The following is a 19808-nucleotide window of genomic DNA, read 5'->3' on the forward strand; positions in this document are numbered from 1 at the left end:
GAAATTCTTCTTGTTTGCTTTTAGACAGTTATCCAAATTTAATTAATTTATGTAAGTCTGTGTTTTCTTTTATTATTAAAATAATTTTTTCACTACTTGATATTATCTTTTCTTCTTCTTTTTCAGAATTTGAAATATTTTGATAACTTTTTTTAATTTTTTAAAATTCTATATATACACATATTTTGTTTTTTTGGGACGTATAATTTTAAATCTGTTTGATTTTATTGCTTTTTTTGTATTTTAGCTGAATGAGCTAGGACAACAGATCGAAACGTATTAAAGATTTTATATTTACGTTTTGTTTTTCTTTTTTTGACTTGTGGCTGAAAAATCTTATTATGTAATATATGCATATGTATATGTGTATATATAGTAATATATATGTATATATATATGTGCATATGTATATGTGTATACATATATAGTAGTTAATTTAGATGTTGAAATATATGAGTGAGTTTTAGAGGGCGATACATCAAACAAAGAAAAGGCAAAGATTTCTAAATGAATCTTTAATTCCAAACGTTTCGACATACAATTTGATGTCATCAGTGGTCTCTCTCTCTCTCTCTCTCTCTCTCTCATAATATAATATATTATTATATTAATAAAAATAACTAATTAATTTATTAATTAAAACAATGACAAATTAATTAATTTATTCATTACACACTTGATTTATAGAAGTTTTTTTCAAACCTTAGTAAAGTCTGCAGCAATAACTGGCTGTGCTGCTCCATCATCAATCAATCGATCGATCTGTGAACAAACACATAAACAAACTAACAAATAAACATGAAAGTTTTATTTTTTATCAGGTTGATTGCAGCAAAAGCCACGAACTAGTCAGCCTAGATTCATTTGGTAAGTCTGGATCATTTGTCGGAGACATCATCGGCATCAAAGTCTGCAGGAACATCTGTAAACATAAACCTAAGTATTAAAATCAATTTTGCAATAAAATTAAAGTCTTCGTTTTAAAAACTTACAATGATCGATCAGGTCAATTGAAGCGAGTGCAGTCTGCTAAGTCTTCATTTGCCACACTTTGAAATTTTGCTGTCGATAATGTTCTTCTTCCACAAATGCAATACAGACTTATCAAATCCTGCTTTGCTGACTATTTGCTGCGTTCGAAATTCTAAGTCTTAAATTTAAGAACTTACAATTTCGAACGCACCAAATAGTCAGCAAAGCTTGATTTGCCAAGTCTTGAAAATCTTGCATTTGTGGAAGAACATCATCGACAGCAAAGTCTGGAAGACGATGCAAGTATCCAAGTCTTCAATCCATCAATCTGTAAAGAAAAACAAAAACATAAGTATCAAAATCATTTGCATGAGAAATAAAATTCAAGTCTCAATTTTAAACACTTACATTTAATCAGGTCGGTTGGAAAAAACGCAGCAATCAGTTAGCGAAGCCTGAATTGGCAAGTCTGGATCATTTTGTAGAAGACATCATCGGCATCAAAGTCTGGGAGACCATCCAAAGTGTCCAAGTCTGGAAGAAAAAACAAACATAAGTATCAGAAACAATTAAATTAAAGTCTTATTTCTAAAAACTTGAAATACAAAGCGTATTTCATCAAGGTCTTTGTTAATTAATTAACATAGACTTTGCATTGAAATACCAAGTGTATATTTCAACACAAAGTCGGTTAATTAATCTACATGATTGATTGACTTTGACTTTGTGATGAAATACACTTGGTATTTCAAGTTTTTAGAAATAAGACTTTAATTTTATTATTTTTTATTTTTAAAAACTTACATTTTAATCAGGTCGATTAAAGCAAGTACACCGAGTAGTCATCACCAAAGGCATCATCCAAGTCCAGAAAGTCTTCATCATTTGTGGAAAAGCATCATCAGCATCCAAGTCATCAAACAAAGTCTATAAATAAACAAACAAAAATATAAGTCAAATATTCAACACATAAATAAACAAATATAATCGACTTATTTTTAGCAACTTACCAAGTGTGGGCCAGAATTCATCGTCTTATGGAAAGGCATCGTCAGCAACCAAGTCCAGTGAAAGTTCTTCATTTTGTACAACACCTGCATCAATCAGCATTCAAAGCAGCCAAGTCTGAAAATAAATTAAAAATTATAAGCAAACATATATTATATAAATAAATAATTTTATTTATGACAAAGTTTTATCAACTTACATTGAGCCGTCTCCCAAGTCTCCTAAGTTTTTTTTCAGTTTCTTCACTCGTCATCATTTTTTTTGCAGCAAGCTCGGTTCTTCGTACAAGACTTGTTTTCAGTACAAGGCATTTTATCTGAAACAAACAAACAAAACAAGTTAATTCATTGACAAAGATTTTTCATTGAAATGCAAAGTATATTTCATCACAAAGTCTTTGTTAATTAATTAACATCGACTTTGCATCGAAATACAAAGTGTATTTCATCACAAAGTCTTTGTTCATTAATTAACAAACACTTTGCATCGAAATACAAAGTGTATCTCATCACAAAGTCTTTGATAATTAATCAAGTTAATTAATCAACATGGACTTTTTAATACTTTACAATATTAATAAAACACTTACTTTGCGTAGATGCTCGCAGCCACTTTCCCCTCTTTGTTTGCACAATTCTTCAATGCCATCAAAGTATGACCAATGCATGCAGCTACTGAAAATAAAAACAATTTATTAGTTAAATACAATCAAATATTTTTAGACTAACTACAATCAAATAACAAATTTGTAAAGTTAATTCGAAAGCTATTCATTTTATTGAAATCATTCATTAAGTTCAATTATTTATTCAGAACAATGTTTATTAACTTTAAAACAAAACTTTATTTTAAACAATATATTTGCTAAATATTTTTTAAGTAAAAAAATTATTAAATTAATTCCAAAAGTCTTCATTTCATTGTAATCATTTATTAATTAAGTTAAATTATTTATTACAAACAAGGTTTATTCACTTTCAAACTAAAGTTTACTATTATACAAGTCAAATATTTTATACAATAACTTTATTTTATACAATATTGTCAAGTTAATTCGAAAAGTCTTAATTAATTAATGATTACAATCAAATTAAGTTATATGAATTATTTATTAATTATTAGATTTAGAAAGTTTATTTACTTTAGAACAAAACTTTATTTTATACGAGTCTATTAATTAATAAGTACTAATAAAAATATAAATACTTACATTTAATAATCACTGCAAACAATCCAACATTTCCTCAAACGCCATCCAAGTGACAGTGGCTCGATGTGACACGGCTCTAAACACCGGATTAATAAAGTGCTGAAACGAAAAAATCACGGTACCAACATTCAAAAAATCAGAAATTCTTCTGAGCAGGCATACCAACAGCAGAGCATTCATATATGTCAAAACATTTGTCGCAACTGTCGAAACTTAACCTCAATTTCTTATTTTGATGTTTAGTAATAATTTTTCATTTAGTCAGAAATTTGTTGCAATATTGGATTTTTGTTATGTTATGGTAGATTTTTTCGAAACTTTGGTCATGTCAAGATCAGAACAACCGTCGCCACAACACTTATTCAATGTTATTCAATCTTTGTTTTGTGGTTTAATATGAATTGAAGAACACTGGTAAACGTGAACTATTTTGTATGCACAAATTTGCTTGATCACAAAAATGTATAATTATGTAAGCCAAATACTGCTACATTTAAAATGGTGGTGGTATGCAATCAATTAGGCCTTTTACATTATTTTCCACTTTAATGAGGATATTTATTTGTTTAAGTACAGAACTTAGCTTTACGAAATAAAATTATATAATCAGTTAAAATTTATATAATTAAACTTTCCAAATATAAAATATCAATTACTTAAATTAATGGCTAGATATTTATATATTTCAAAAGGATTATTATGGAGGAAGTGAATTAATTTTTATTACTCCAGTTCATTGTCTTAAAATGTATTTTATTTTGAGCTTATTTTAATAGATTCTCTTATTGAAATGTGAGAAATATTTTATATTTCTTATATAAAGTTCATTTCTATATACAGATAATTTATCTTCATGTAATTTCAATTACATGACCTCGTATGCAACTTTTAAATAAACATTACGAAACATCTCAATGATTAATTAATACAATCATTTTAGGAGTTCATTTTTTATACTTAATATGAATTATCATTTTGAAATTTACTTTTTAATATTAAAATTTGTTTGAGCTTTATAAAATTAGAAAGAACAAAGTTAGGCATATGAATTCAAAGAAAAGATTTAATAAAAAAATTTATTATATAATACTTAATTAATGGTTCATAGTATGAAAAAATTTTCATTGTATGAAATAGTCAATCATATTAAATTCAAAATGTCTTCCACTTTTTGATTGTAAATTAGTAGTTTTATTTTATTCCTAACTAAAGAAATATGAATTTAAGTGTGATCTAATCCATATGTCCTTTACCCCCAGGAACACATGCTCCAGCAGAAGCTGCAAACCCTCGCCGGACCAGTGCTGGATCTCCCTCCCCTAGACATGGCAGAGGTTAAATTCACAGGCCGTGGCAGGCTCTATGTTGGCAATCTGACCAACGACGTTACAGAGGAAGAAATTATCGAAATGTTCAAACCCTATGGAGAAACCAGCGAACATTTCATCAACAAGGAGAATTCATTCATTTGGATTCATCCGCATGGACTACAGAGTCAATGCTGAGAAGGCAAAGCGTGAATTGGATGGCAGCATTCGTAAAGGAAGGCCTCTGAGGATTCGATTTGCACCCAACAGCACTGCCATCAAGATTAAGAATCTCACACCGTGGGTTTCGAATGAGCTGTTGTATAAGGCGTTTGAGATTTTTGGACCGGTGAGTAATAAAAAATGTCTCAGATTTTTTATTCTTCTTGTTAACATGTTTATTTGCAGACAAATAGTCTAAATAAAAAAACAATTTATTACAGTTTACAGTTTAGACATTTATGGGTCATCATTCAATGTTTTTAACAGGCTCAGCGAACTTTCAAAGATTACAATTTCTTAATATTTTTTTTTATAAATAACATTTAATTTATATTTATTATTAATGGATTAGCACAAATGATCTTAGCAGTATGCCCTATTATAAATAATGTTTTTTTTAAATTTGTTTCAAATTTCAATTTTTAAATTTGACTACGTAACTTCAATTATATTTGATAAATTTATTATCATTTATAAATTTATTAGACTATATGACTTTATTCTATATAATTTTTTTTTTAATTAATTTTATAACTTCTTTTTTATTAATTTTCCAATTTCTGATTTTTCTTTTAATTTTTTGCAAATTTTAGATTTGACTACATTCATTCATTACAAATATAAATTTATTTTATATTCCTTATAATATTTAGAATCATTTCAAAATTTTTTTCACAATTTCTGATTGTTTCTAAAATTTTCTCAAAATTTATCTTTGTCTATATTTTTTTTTAATTTCTCATTTGAAACTTTTGTTCTATTTTCTTCAAATTTTAAATTTTATTGCATAACATTATCATTTATATACATACACACACACACACACATATATATATATATATATATATTTATGTATTTTATATCCCTTATATTATTTAAAATCATTTCAAGAAATTTTTACAATTTTCTAACCTTACTTTTTTCAAAAATTAAAGTCTCGTTGGATTTGATTGCATAATTTACTATGATTTTTAAAATTTATAACTCAATTTAATTAAATTGATATAATTAATATAATTATATTATACTGTTTAAAAATTTATTAGAAATTTTTCATTGTAAATTACTTTATCTACATATTTTTTTTAGTTTCTACTACGTATCTTTGTATTGTTATCGATTTTTAAAATTGATCACATTATCAATTTCAAAATTTATTGCAAGTTCTGTTTTATCTATTTTTCTATCTAGTATATAATATTTTAAGTTTATATAATATATTTATGTAGTCAAATCCAAAAAAACTAAAATTTAAGAAAAGGTGTAATACTTCAATGTTAATAATTTGAAATTTTATTAAATTTCTGATTTGAAACTTTTGATCTTATTTTTTGAAATTATAGATTTTTATTGGATTTGACTACATTTATTCATTATATATATACAGTAGAATCCGATTAGTATGACGCCGTATATATTGACAACCGTTTATTATGACGTAATTTTAAAGGCAGTTTGGTTTCCATATAAAAATTTCTTAAAAAAACAGCTGTCTAGTCGGATATGTTGACCTCGCTTACATTGACATTTCGCTTATAATGACCCATTTTTGAAAAAAAATTTGGTCCAAGTATAATGACCGACATGATTTTACACCTCCGATAACATAGAGTTCATGTTTTTCATTGCACATTGTTATGGTATGGCACCACTGTGAACTACCCTTGTGTGTCAGGTCGCTACATACCTTCAGGTCTCTATGTTGCACGAGATTCGCGCTATGGAAACTTTGGCAACTTCCGGCATGGACGACCTCGTGCAAAAAATAAGTAGGCTCATTCTTGGTGTTCGAAATTTGGAAGCGATAACATCTGCTATAATTTACTGAATTAGTAAAGTTCTATATTTTTTAATATTTTTACCCAGTAATTAAAATTCAAACGAAAATTACAGATTTTTTACATTAAAAAATGCATTGTAATGTCATATTTTTAATTAAATTTGTCAATTTGTTAGTATGTGTCATTTTTTACCTTAATTTTTGTATTAAATTACTGAAATTAATAACATATTTGCCAAAAATTGTTTTTTTTTTTTTCAGTACGCTTAGTATGACGACCGCTTAATATGACGATTTTTCGCCGTCCCTTGAATGTCATACTAAGCGGATTCTACTGTATATATATATATATATATATATATATATATATTATTTTTATAAAGCAATATAAGTTGATTTTTCTTCTAGTATCAATATACGTGGTCTAAGTACCCGGAATTACTAATAATTAAATTTCGCGGGTCTGGAGTGTCTGATTGTCAAAATTTTTTTTTTATTGTGTTGGTATACATGCCCCTAAAGTATGATGAAATTTTCAGCTATATTCACTGTTTACTTTGTCTGTGGTAGTCGCTAAGGTTCGACGTGTTTTTCTGAGCTCGGCGATTTTTACAATGGAAGAATTGAAAAGTCAAAGAATTTGTATTAAATTTTGCGTAAAAAATGAAATAAAGTGTTGCAAAGTGCAAAAATTCACCAGATATGGCTCCGTGTGACTTTTTCTATTCCCAAAGTTGAAGAGACCCATGAAAGGACGGCGGTTTTCCTCGATTGAAGAAATAAAGGCCGAATCGCTGAGAGTGCTCAAGGACATATCAAAAAGTGAATATCAAGGGTGCTTCGAAAATTGGAAAAAACGCTGGCATAAGTGTATTATATCTGGGGGGGACTACTTTGAAGGGGACCACATTAATGTAGACGAATAAATAAATATTTTTACCACGTATTTTATTAAATCTTTTTTTTTTAATTTTACTTTTAATTTGTTGAATGATGACACATATGCAATGTCAAAACATACATAGTTATTATATATTTATAATTGTTATTATTATTTAGACTAATTGACTGCAATTAAACATTCCAAAAATATATTTATATATTAATTTATATTACATGCACTTATGATGAAATTAATTACCGTTTGAATATAATGAAAATATTATTTGGCTGCAATTTATTGTATCTGATAAAAGAAACAATATACTTAACACAATATTGTGTGTTGTATTGGCAAAAACTCAAAATTGTGTAAAATTTTAGATTGAACGTTGCATCATCACCATTGATGAAAGGGGCAAATCCACTGGTGAAGGCATTGTTGAATATCAAAGGAAAAATGGTGCTATGGCAGCAATTAGGCATTGCTAGGATAGATACTTCTTCTTAACTTCGTAAGTAGTAATTAGTAATATCCTTTTAAAAAAAATGATTACTTCCAATACTTAATTGGAAATATTCCATGATGATATTGTTTTGGTCCGTGTTTCTGAACCACACTGATTTTACTTTTCAAAACACTGAATTTATTTCACACCATTTTATTTGATCAAGCAAGTATCATGTTTATTATTTTATTTTAACCTAATTTTTATTTTTCAGTTCTCTTCGTCCGGTGATCGTCGAGCCCTTCGACTTTGTCGACGACATCGATGGCGTCCAGGAAAAGAACATGTTGAAGAAAAATCCAGAATTCTTCAAAGCTCGTCAGGCCGGTCCCAGATTTGCTGACATTGGTTCATTTGAACACGAGTACGGCACACGCTGGAAGCAACTGCACGAATTGTACAAACAAAAGAATGAGGCACTCAAACGCGAGATGCTAATGGAGGAGGAGAAGCTTGAGGCTCAGATGGAGTTTGCTCGCTATGAACATGAGACTGAAATAATATATATCATTAAAAACAGCATTTAAAAACAGCATTGTTTCTTGTACATCGTTTGAACTTCCACAAGTTTGAATTGTGAGAGATGACTAAATATGCAAATTGATACAACATGATATTCCAGGTTCATATTAAGGTAAAACAAGTTTTTATCATTCTGGTTTTAAATTTTCAGCTCAATTCGATGACATCTTGGAGGGTGTTAAGAATTGTGTAGGGTTGGGAATCATTAAACATGTATAAATCATTCTTTGGTTACGTCTTTAATACGTGCAATAGATTTCTGACATTCATGTCGACTCAAATAAAATGTATTTCATTAAATTGAAATGCTATTGTTATATAATCTAACATACTTTATATTATTTTATATATCTTAAAATTTAATGTCTATTGTCCATGATCATTATAAATAATGATTCAAAAATTTCAATCTCAGGTTTTTAATGATAGTCCATAATTTTATTAGATAAATATTTTATTTAAAAATTTTGGAACTTGTGAAATTTTCCAAAATGCTTAAGTTGAGTTAAGAAATACGTATGTATATGAATATTTTACAACACGTTTTTTTTCATTACATTTCTACAAATTTATAAAAGTTGAACATGAATATTTTATATAAAGAGTTTTTCATTATTTTCTAAATCTTTAAAAATTTATAAGATTTTGATGAATTTTTGTACCATATTTGAAATTTTTATCGTTTTTAAAAATATGTATACATATATTTATATGTGTATATACATATATATGTATGTATACATATATGTATATACATATGTGTAATACATTTTATTATATATATATATATAATTTGAGTTTAAAGATCAGACTTTACATAAATAAAAATTATTCAAATTTTCAGGAGAGGCAACTTATCTAGGATTTATTTATCGTCCAGTAGGATTTATTTTTGTTTCTTTGAGTATTTATGATAGTCTTTGTAAACCTTCATGAAAAAAACGTACTTAAGTACACTAACTAATATATGTAACAGTGGAAATTCACCTAGGTATAATAAAATAGAAATGCAATTGCTGAATGTACCAACAAATTTAAGATTTTGTAGTTTCAAATATCTTAGTTTTCAGTTCTCCGCAAGTTTTCAAAACAGCTGCTGTACGAAGTTTGGATACTCACGGGCTACTACTTTGGCTTGGCTTCATACAAAACGAAATAAGAGGTCAGCTTGTGTCTCAAATTAATTATTCCAGAGGTGAAATAATAATATAATTACAATTAATCAATACTGAGTAATAGTAATATATTAATGTTATATAATGGTTTATATTTTAAAGTCAATCATTATCTTATTTGATAGAATATTTCATGTGAATAGTCTATGATAAAGTTTTTGATGACACAAAATAAAACATTAGATTTTTTAAAAGCATACAGAATTTTGAAAATGCCTTTGATTTGATTTAGCGCTAACTGTTATCGCTAAGATTTTTTTTCATTAATTAAATTTTAATTAAATGGCATTGGTTTTATACTGAAAGATATAAATATATAAATATATATAAATCGATGCAATTGATGTTATAACAATTGATATGTATTTATATATCATATATACATGTATCTATTTATATATCATATATACATATATATATTTATATATAACGTATTAAGTGTATTGAAAATTAGATTTCTAACTGTTGAAGTAAAAGCGTATAAAGATATCAAATAGATTTATTTGTATATTCCATGTAAATAAATGCAAACATCAAATACCTGAAAAATAATTTTAATGATCAAATTCATGTAAAATAATAAAAAAATATCTTTGAACCTGTTTTAAAAAAATTGATGTCTGTGTTTAAAATTACATACTTTTTATTGATTATTTTACATTTGTACTTGAAAGTATGATTTATTTTACACAAATAGATTTTGAAATTTTTACGTCAAGATATATATGTACAGTAACAAAGTCTAGTAATATCTACCAAAAATTTATTTTACATCCATACGTTTTGGCTATAATCCTAGCCTTCATTCAGTGGAAACTAAAACAATTGACTAGGAATGAAAAGAAAAAATATATATATAAAGATTACAAAATACTTACTATTTGCGTTAAATTAGAATATTCAAATAACACATAGTATTCGGATATGGTAATGCATGCACTAACGTAATATAAACATTAAACTTGTGATTAAACAATATTTCACAAAATACTATCTTAAAAAATCACAAATAGATAGTGTGTAGTAATATATGTGTTGTTATTGTTGTAATGTTATGCCTGATTGCTAGACTTCGTTAATACATATGTCAACATTAAATTCAGAATTATATATATATATATATAGTGATATGTATTATACTGCTTAACGTTTTAATATGTATTTAACTTTTCATTTTTGATATTTTTCTATTTTTGAATTTTTCTGTCAATATGTTAAGATACTCGATGCCTCAATCAAAAAATTGCAATATAATATATATTAGAAATATTTTGCAGCCCAATTGTCCAATTAAAAAAGAGGGCAAATATAAAAAAATGTTTATTAAACGTTTCGACACTTAATGTGTTTCATTAAACCGTGTAAAACAAACATAAAATTTATTATAAACACTAAAATTGTGTAAAAGAACATCATAACTAATATATAATTAATAAAACGACAAAATTAAAGAGAACATAATGCTCTAATTTGAAAACATGTTGACTAAGCAATAGTACAGAGCAATATCAAGTTTTCTATATTAACCCTATTTTTTAAACAGACGATAGGGATGCAAAATAATATTAATAATCTATTTATATAACAAAATTATTAATTGTTTAAATTCGTTAAAATGCCTTAGTAGAATTCAAAAGCATCGCCGGAACTGACCACAATCGATATTTGAGACAAGTTGGACATATTGTCTCGATATACCTTGTCTATTTTGTTGTCTACCCTGATGACACGTGACAGGGACCTAATGACACTTTACCGAACAATGGCAAACGCAAGGTTTCTTGGTTGCCGGGCGTCATTGCACAATTCTTTTTAATCTCAACCATCGCGGGAAGAAGATCTTGGAAAGCCGGTGGATACTCCAGTAATAGGAAGCCAGTAGACACTCAAGTAACAAGTAAGTGCATTTGCCACATGTTAGTAGTATTATTTTTGCTATTGTACCATGTCGTGCAAGTGAAAGACTGTTGTTGTATGGCCGAGTGTATTTTCGCATTAGTGATTTTACGTGAATTGAGAATTATTTGTGGATTCGAAGCTCATACAGGTGTTTTTACTTCTTTCCCATGGGTGCTCCGAATACTCTTCACTACATATTGACAGATTTTGAGGTTAGTTTGGTTTGTATCACATTGTGAAGAAAAATGGCGCGTCAAATATCTTATACGAAGGCTGTGTCTGGCCGAGTATATTTTTGAATTAGTGATTTTACGTGACGGGTTTGACAATTATTTGTGGATTCGAAGCTTATGTAGGAAGTTTACTTGATCTTTTCCAAGGGTGCTCCGAATACTCTTCACTACATATTGACAGATTTTGATTTCATTTTGAGGTTAGTTTGGTTTGTAACACATTGACAAGCGCGCTAAATCCTATGCGATCATAGATGAATATCAAGTGTTTTCATGCAGTTTAAGAATGCAGCCAAGAACCATTGATAATATTGCTTTGATACATGTGGTCGTTTTTCAGTGTTTGTTGTGTTTTCTATATTAACGTATATCGCATCGATTGGAATTCTATCTCAATTGCTAGCAATTATAAAATTTATTTGCTTTAACGATCCTGGCTCGTGATAAAAATTTTGACCCAAAAAAATCGGGTTCGAGAATAATGTGATTTTACTTTGAAATTGAAGGATTTCAATATTTCTTTGAAGTTTTTTGTAAGGAAATTCAGTTCAATTTAGAAAGATTCTGTAATGCCAATAGAAAATCTTCTTTATTGCTAATATCAATTCTTTTTATACGAAACATTTTGTACTTAAATGAAGTTGTCGCATTAATTTTTTAATTTGATGATTTTGAAAACAAAGTACTTTTGCATAAGTGAATGTCATGACCACTATGAAATAAAGGCGTGTGATGTCTTGTATTTAAAACTTAATACATTTAGGTATTCAATAATTATTTATACATTTTAACCTATTTCATTAAGAGTTTTCTGTTGCAATCATAAAAGCCTCGGAATTTTTATATACTCCCCTCGATGGAAAGAAATTTCAGCATATATGTTTAACAGAATTTAAATTCTGTTAAGAATATTTTACTTGAAGACAAAGTATTATCTATCATAATCATGTTACATATTATTGTTGACTGCTGCTACGATGAACCCAGATTTAGTTTCCTAGTCAAAATCTATGGAGGCTATGTCATGTGAACACTGCAAATACTTTTATCTTTTATAACAAAGAATTACTGTAATAATTAGTCAAAGATACATGCATATTTAATTTTAGATACACATATAAAGAGTAATCTAAACTTAGTATTACCTTTTATATTTCAGCTCTGCTATAAAAAAAAAGCTGTCGACAATAAGCAGCAAGTAGTCGACTTGTAGAAATAAGTCGACTCTGGGACGAGAATACTGTGTCATCTTACTACTAGCTTGCTTGCTGCAACAGACTTCTTTGCTTTTGTAACTATAGGTAAGATCACAAAACAAGTATTTTTTATTTCATACAAGTCCAATTATTTGTCATCTTGAGGAACCTAGAGAATAATTACGCTTTTTAATATACACTTGTAAAATACTATAAGGAGAAGATCAATGCATAGTTTTTCTAAAAACGTACTTTAAGCTTCAACTGTTAACTGCTAATGCTTACAGTTAAAATAAAATATGTAAAATTTATCACATATTTATATCTCAAAATAAATTATTATTCAAAATATTTGTACAAGATTTATTGTATGGGCTTTGTATTGATACTTTTTTTGGGTTCAGGTTGCTGATGAACCACAATTAAGGAATGGCAACTCAAACGACAGGATATCTGCTGTGAGGGATCAAAGACTTTTCTCGAAAGGCCTATTTATTAAATGGAATACGCTTTGAGACTTCAAGGTATGTAATTTATTTAATCATTTGCTTATTTATTTATTTATCTTACTATTTTGATATTTGATTCATTAAGAATTTATTTATATTTTTTTCATTTTATTTCATGTTTTTTTATATATTTAACTTTCTGAAGGCGAAGTTTGTTTTTATCAAAGAATCTGATTTGCTATTTTTGTTTTCTCGAAGTTTCAAGCCATTTTGAATAGAATGAGACCAAATATGGAAAAAAATTTTCAATAATGTGTAATAAATCCACTTGGAGTACTACCACTAAAATTTATTTCTCAATTAGATTGTTTACACATATCGCAAAGTTCATGTAATGTGCGGCAAAATACCCCTTACAGATAGTTCAATTTTTTTTTTCACGAGTTTTCTTATTTAGCTAATTTTTTATTTATTTATGCATATAATTGATATTGTTTTACTTATTGTTTATTTTTAATTTTTTTACTTACAAATTTGATAATTTCTTTCCATAGTTTTTCTACGTTATTGTAATCGTCCAAAAATCGAAAATGAAAATTTTTGCATATCTTTACATTTCAAAAGTTTCAATAATTGATGCCTATGTGTTTTGTTCGTGCATACAATTTTTTGTATATGAAAAAAATTGTAGTTTTCGAGAGAACGAAGCTTTTGATGTTTTTTAATTTCAAATCTCAAGTCTTTCTTTAATTTCCAAAAAAGTTTAGTTGAGTATCAATAATCAGGATTTTAATTTTAATTCTAATTGAAATTATAAAGTTTACTTTTACATACTTCAATTATTTTAACTTTGCAATTCAGTTGATTAATTCTTAGAAATATAAGGTTTTTTAATCTAACTCTGTTTGATATTTATTTTTCATATAAACATATATCAACGTGGTCGTCTATAAAATAAGAAAAATGAAATTGACAGTATTTAAAATAATCTATTTGAAAATATTTGATAATGCTTGAATATTTTATTAGAGTATGGAAAGTTCCAGCAATTTGCCTTCAAGCACGACGCCATGAATCACTAGCCTGTTTCTAAAATAATTGATTTATACATTTATCTATTGTTTTAATTATTTTGTTTATTTATATACTTTCCATATCAATTATTTATTCATTTAAGCTTATTTATGCTTTAGTTTCTTTTCAATTTTGCTCGTTTATCGATTTTTTATATAAATTTTGTTTATTTATTTATCTATGTTCATTTATATTTATTTTTAATTTTAATTAAAAAATAATATAATTACTATTATTTATATTGATAAGTATCTAATCGGACCAATTCGAATTTTTTTTTGCGCACTATGTCATTTTTGCCGTGTCAAGTGGCTCCGCCGGCGACTTGATGGTAAACTAAGTCCACGCGGTTGTCAACTCTCTCATTTATGTGATAGACAGCAACGCAAGAGGACCTTCAGGACCAAGGAAAAGGACCCAGGGAAGTACCCAATAATAATAAGTGTGTTATGAAATCGCGAGCAAAATTAAATAGATCATTGTCGGGTTCTCATTCATTCATTCGCGTTTGCTTGCATTGAATTTTAATTTTGCGCAATTTCTTTTAACAATTTGTAACGGCGACAGTAGATTGTGAACGGCATACGTAGTTTAACGCAATTGTATCTATTTTACAGATATAAACTCCTGCGATATAGTATTCAATATCGTTTCAACTCTACCTTGTTAACAAATTATTCATTATGTAATCCCGTGGTTCAGATAATTACTTGCATGATAATATAGTAGTTTGGGGTAGTAGCAGTTTATGTAGGTAGCATTCGTAGTTTTAGTTTAGACTGACACACTAACACAATAATCCACTATTAAACAACCATGTAATAATCTGAACCATTCGATTTAATTATATAATTATTAAATTATTGTCAATTATAAACAACTGCTGCCGTTTGCAATCCAGATAGCATTGCGCCAATTTGTTATTCTGATACGCATAAGTTGTTACATTGATGCATTAACGTTTTTTCATCACTTCTAGTGTGTTCTTGGAAATCAATGGACGAAGTGTGAGCTTAGTGCTCACCATGGAATAGTTCGAATCTGGGATTTATATATTTAATTTCTACTTCAGCTACTTCAGCAGTATGTATTCTTTATCAATCATTAAAAGATGTATTCTAATCTTATGTTTTTTTATTCCAGATTCAATTCTCCACCACTGAACGACCAGCCCTCATTGCCTTCAATCCAGATTCATCTATTAGGCAGGCAGTATGTATCCTTCACCAAACATTTTAAGAGATGCATTCTAATCTTTTGTTTTTTTTTATTTCAGATTCAATTCTCCTGCACTACTGAACCACCAGCCCTCATCGCTTTCAATCCATGAAGCAGTAAGCACTTATCGAGTATATATCAGGCAGGCAGTATGTATCCTTCACCAAACATTCTAAGAGATGCATTCTAATCTTTTGTTTTTTTATTTCAGATTCAATTCTCCTGCACTACTAAACCACCAGCCCTCATCGCCTTCAATCCACCAAGCAGTAAGCACTTATCGAGTATCTATCAGGCAGTCTGTATCCTTTATTCAAACATTTTAAGAGATGCATTCTAATCTTATGTTTTTTTTTTATTTCAGATTCAATTCTCCTGCACCACTTAACCACCAGCCCTCATCGAGTATCAGGCAGGCAATATGTATCCTTTACCAAACATGTTAAGAGATGCTTTCTAATCTTTTGTTTTTTTTTATTTCAGATTCATTTCTCCTGCACCACTTAACCACCAGCCCTCATGGAATTTAGTCCATCAAACAGTAAGCACTTAGCGAGTATCTATCAGGCAGTCTGTATCCTTTATTCAAACATTTTAAAAGATGCATTCTAATCTTTTGTCTTTTATTTCAGATTCAATTCCCCTGCACTACTGAACCACCAGCCCTCATCGCCTTCAATCCATCAAACAGTAAGCACTTATCGAGTATCTATCAGGCAGTCTGTATCCTTTATTCAAACATTTTAAAAGATGCATTCTAATCTTTTGTTTTTTTTATTTCAGATTCAATTCTCCTGCACCACCGAACCACCAGCCCTCATCGCCTTCAATCCATCAAACAGTAAGCACTTATCGAGTATCTATCAGGCAGCCTGTATCATTTACCAAACATTTTAAAAGATGCATCCTAATCTTTCGTTTTTTTATTTCAGATTCAATTCTCCTGCACCACCGAACCACCAGCCCTCATCGCCTTCAATCTATCAAACAGTAAGCACTTATCGAGTATCTATCAGGCAGTCTGTATCATTTACCAAACATTTTAAAAGATGCATTCTAATCTTTCGTTTTTTTATTTCAGATTCAATTATCCACTTCTGAATCAATCGACTCTAATCAGACTGTAAGCACTCATGAAGGATCAGTCGACAATCAACTGCTTGGGTTTTGGAACACTAATTCTTATAAATTTGCACAAGTGGTTCTTTTTGTAACTGTTTGGTCTTGCATGCATGTTCTTACCAGTAGTCTCACTAACTCAATAACAATACTAACATTTTAATAACGTAGTTTGATCAGTTATAATAAAAACCACTTGTTGCAGTTTACTTAGGAACACTTAGTGAAACGGCTCAGAAGAAAACACTTGGTGAGTTACATTTTTATAATGTATTATGGTAGTCTGAATTATTACTAAATAAATGCTTTTATTCACAGGGTAAGCAATGATTGCTTCAGGATGCTTACACACGTGCCTGCATTGGACCTATCTTGCTGTCAGAAACAACATTAACTCAATGGTGTTCTTAGAGGAGATACGTGCTAATGTGTTAGCATTGGAAAGAGCAGAAATTACTTGTGTGTTCAATCAAGGGTTATGACTTGAATACTTGCAATGTATTCATCTATCTATCAAATAAATACATTGTTGTATTAGTTCAATTTGTTGTTTTAATTTCCATTAATTATTTACTTATAAAATAATTTAATTATATTACATAAATATTTAAAACTATTTTAATGTTATAGGTATGATAAAGGAATATCATCTGTCAGATCTGATAGATCAAGACAATGTGAAGTGAACAGCAACCGAATGGCTCCATTGTGAAAACTGCATGTACAGAAGTGCAAACAAATATAAGTATTAGAATATTTTTATACTTATAATTAAGAATTCATCAGTTTTATAGACGAATTTGACATAACTTCAGGCTTTCCTCTGACTTTTCCTCGAATGTCTTGGATTTTGCTCGAATGGCCTGCGGCCTGGTCTATACTTGTATACCCTGGTCTCTGCACTTGTATAGCCCCTGGTCTCTGCACTTGTATAGCCCCTGGTCTCTGTACTTGTATAGCCCCTGGTCTCTGTACTTGTATAGCCCCTGGTCTCTGTACTTGTATAGCCCCTGGTCTCTGTACTTGTATAGCCCCTTGTCTCTGTACTTGTATAGCCCCTTGTCTCTGTACTTGTATAGCCCCTTGTCTCTGTACTTGTATAGCCCCTTGTCTCTGTACTTGTATAGCCCCTTGTCTCTGTACTTGTATAGCCCCTTGTCTCTGTACTTGTATAGCCCCTTGTCTCTGTACTTGTATAGCCCCTTGTCTCTGTACTTGTATAGCCCCTGGTCTCTGTACTTGTATAGCCCCTTGTCTCTGTACTTGTATAGCCCCTTGTCTCTGTACTTGTATAGCCCCTTGTCTCTTAGGCCCCTGCATTTTCCCTCCTATGGCTTCTTGCCCCTTGATTTGTATTCATGTAAATTGTTGACTAATGTTTTGTTCAAATAGTTTTATATTTAGTTTATAGTATTTTAATTGCTGCACAATATTGTTTTATCACAATATTAATAAATCTTTCTTATAGGTTGTATCGAATTGCTAACTTGACTAGTACTGCTGATCGTGCTGTCCCAAAACACTCGTCAAGATTCTACTATGTGTTGCATTGAGAAGCCAATGTCAAGAACCTAAATGTTTGTAATACATTTATCTAAATATTGAATACAATTATTGTTAACCTTCTAAATTTGTGGTTTTATTCATACCATTAATGTTTTCTTTCATTGTGAGTCTTTAGGCGCTCGATCATTTGCTACAGATACAAACATATTAACTCAATTGCTCATGTAATTTTTTTTTTATTCACCACTCACTGAATTACATAAATATTTATGTCTTTGCATTCTATAGGTAACATGGGAGAAATTCATGTATCAAATCTGAGGAATTAAGACCAGAGTGAAGTGACCGGCAACCGATGAACCTCATTGTCATGTTTGGGTGTCTTAGACTTCTGGCCTCTGATGACTTCGATGTCTTTTGTAATTAGATACTTCAAGACAAAGTGAAGTGAACAACAACCGATTGGCTTTCAATATTTATATATATTGAGTATATATTTAAGAATTAGTTAATTTACAAATTTACAATTAGAATTAATTATTTAACATATTGACTCGTTTAATCATGTAATTTTTTTAATCATTATTTACTAAACCATAGATTTTTACTCAATATAAACATGTCAAAAGCTCACATTTTCCTTTCATTATTTAATGTCTAAGTCATGATTTGAATTTTTACATGTTTATATAATAGTAGTAATCATAATTAATAATAATAATGTTTATAATAGTAGCAATTGTAATTAATCTTTATAATAAGTAAAAATTATTAATTATAAATGCTGTTCTATTGTAGTTAGAGTAAGAGTATGTTATAATAATATAATTATTATTTGTAATGTAACGATCTAACTTATATATAAATTTGTGTAATGCCATCAAATAAAATTATTGAACTTCATCTGTAAGTGTTTAATTTAATTTAATTTTTATCAATTTCAGTGATATGTAATTGAACTTGTGTATACTTGCTAATTTATTATCAACTATTAATATTCGAGTCAATTTCAACTAAGCAAATTTAAAGTTCAGTTTAGAAATCCACGAATTGAGTAAAAAGCCATGGATATATATGCATGAGTTTTTAGCATAAAACATTGAAAGAAAAAAATTGTGTTTTTGACACGTTTAATTTGAGTGAAAATCCATGGCTTTTTAAACAGATTGAAGTGGAAAATATTAATATTATAAAAGTTTAGTTTTAAATTAGCTACTAATATGTTGAAATTTTTGTATTATACAATGTTAATAAAATTATTGTAATTATAATATCTTTTAATTGATATTTCATGTTTTTAATTAGCTATATACATTAGTTAATATATGAGCACTTTATTAGCTTGTCTTTGCAATTTTACTTTGAATTATTATTTAATGGCTCAAAGACTAATTATTTATTTCAACAACTCTGTGACAAACAGATTAATTAATAAGTTCAATTTAATTAATAAGTATAACTAGTGTTAGTTAGTTTTACTTAACTAAGAAAAATATATGTATATATGTATTTTTTTAACTTTAATAAATA

General features: G+C 28.6%; 1 protein-coding gene, 3 long non-coding RNA genes and 1 pseudogene across 4 annotated transcripts; 3 read left to right on the forward strand and 2 right to left on the reverse strand.

Moving 5' to 3' along the window:
• Nucleotides 1-1380: 1380 nt before the first annotated feature.
• Nucleotides 1381-3267, reverse strand: LOC113373073. The gene is made up of 6 exons (XR_003366845.1): nt 3191-3267; nt 2570-2654; nt 2180-2296; nt 1983-2097; nt 1777-1899; nt 1381-1506 (listed from the first exon to the last, which is right to left on the reverse strand). It is a non-coding gene; the product is annotated as an uncharacterized LOC113373073 (long non-coding RNA).
• A 173-nt stretch (nt 3268-3440) lies between these two features.
• Nucleotides 3441-14997, forward strand: LOC113373070 (annotated as a pseudogene).
• A 417-nt stretch (nt 14998-15414) lies between these two features.
• On the forward strand, nt 15415-16057 carry LOC113373075. The gene is made up of 5 exons (XR_003366847.1): nt 15415-15518; nt 15579-15647; nt 15712-15802; nt 15865-15951; nt 16018-16057. It is a non-coding gene; the product is annotated as an uncharacterized LOC113373075 (long non-coding RNA).
• A 249-nt stretch (nt 16058-16306) lies between these two features.
• LOC113373074 lies at nt 16307-16726 on the forward strand. The gene is made up of 3 exons (XR_003366846.1): nt 16307-16343; nt 16437-16494; nt 16586-16726. It is a non-coding gene; the product is annotated as an uncharacterized LOC113373074 (long non-coding RNA).
• An 817-nt stretch (nt 16727-17543) lies between these two features.
• On the reverse strand, nt 17544-18092 carry LOC113373954 (small proline-rich protein 3-like). Its single transcript, XM_026614218.1, has one exon. It carries the CDS (start codon nt 18090-18092, stop codon nt 17544-17546), a length of 549 nt encoding a protein of 182 aa, XP_026470003.1.
• Nucleotides 18093-19808: the final 1716 nt, after the last annotated feature.

Source organism: Ctenocephalides felis, unplaced genomic scaffold (genome assembly GCF_003426905.1).
Source record: "Ctenocephalides felis isolate EL2017-DRISC unplaced genomic scaffold, ASM342690v1 CF-g0.4_SCAFFOLD_01604, whole genome shotgun sequence".
Lineage (NCBI taxonomy): Eukaryota > Metazoa > Arthropoda > Insecta > Siphonaptera > Pulicidae > Ctenocephalides > Ctenocephalides felis.

Bases quoted from the DNA above. Each gene is read 5' to 3' on its own strand.
- LOC113373954 (XM_026614218.1), bottom strand. From the start codon at position 18,092: ATGCAGGGGCCTAAGAGACAAGGGGCTATACAAGTACAGAGACAAGGG.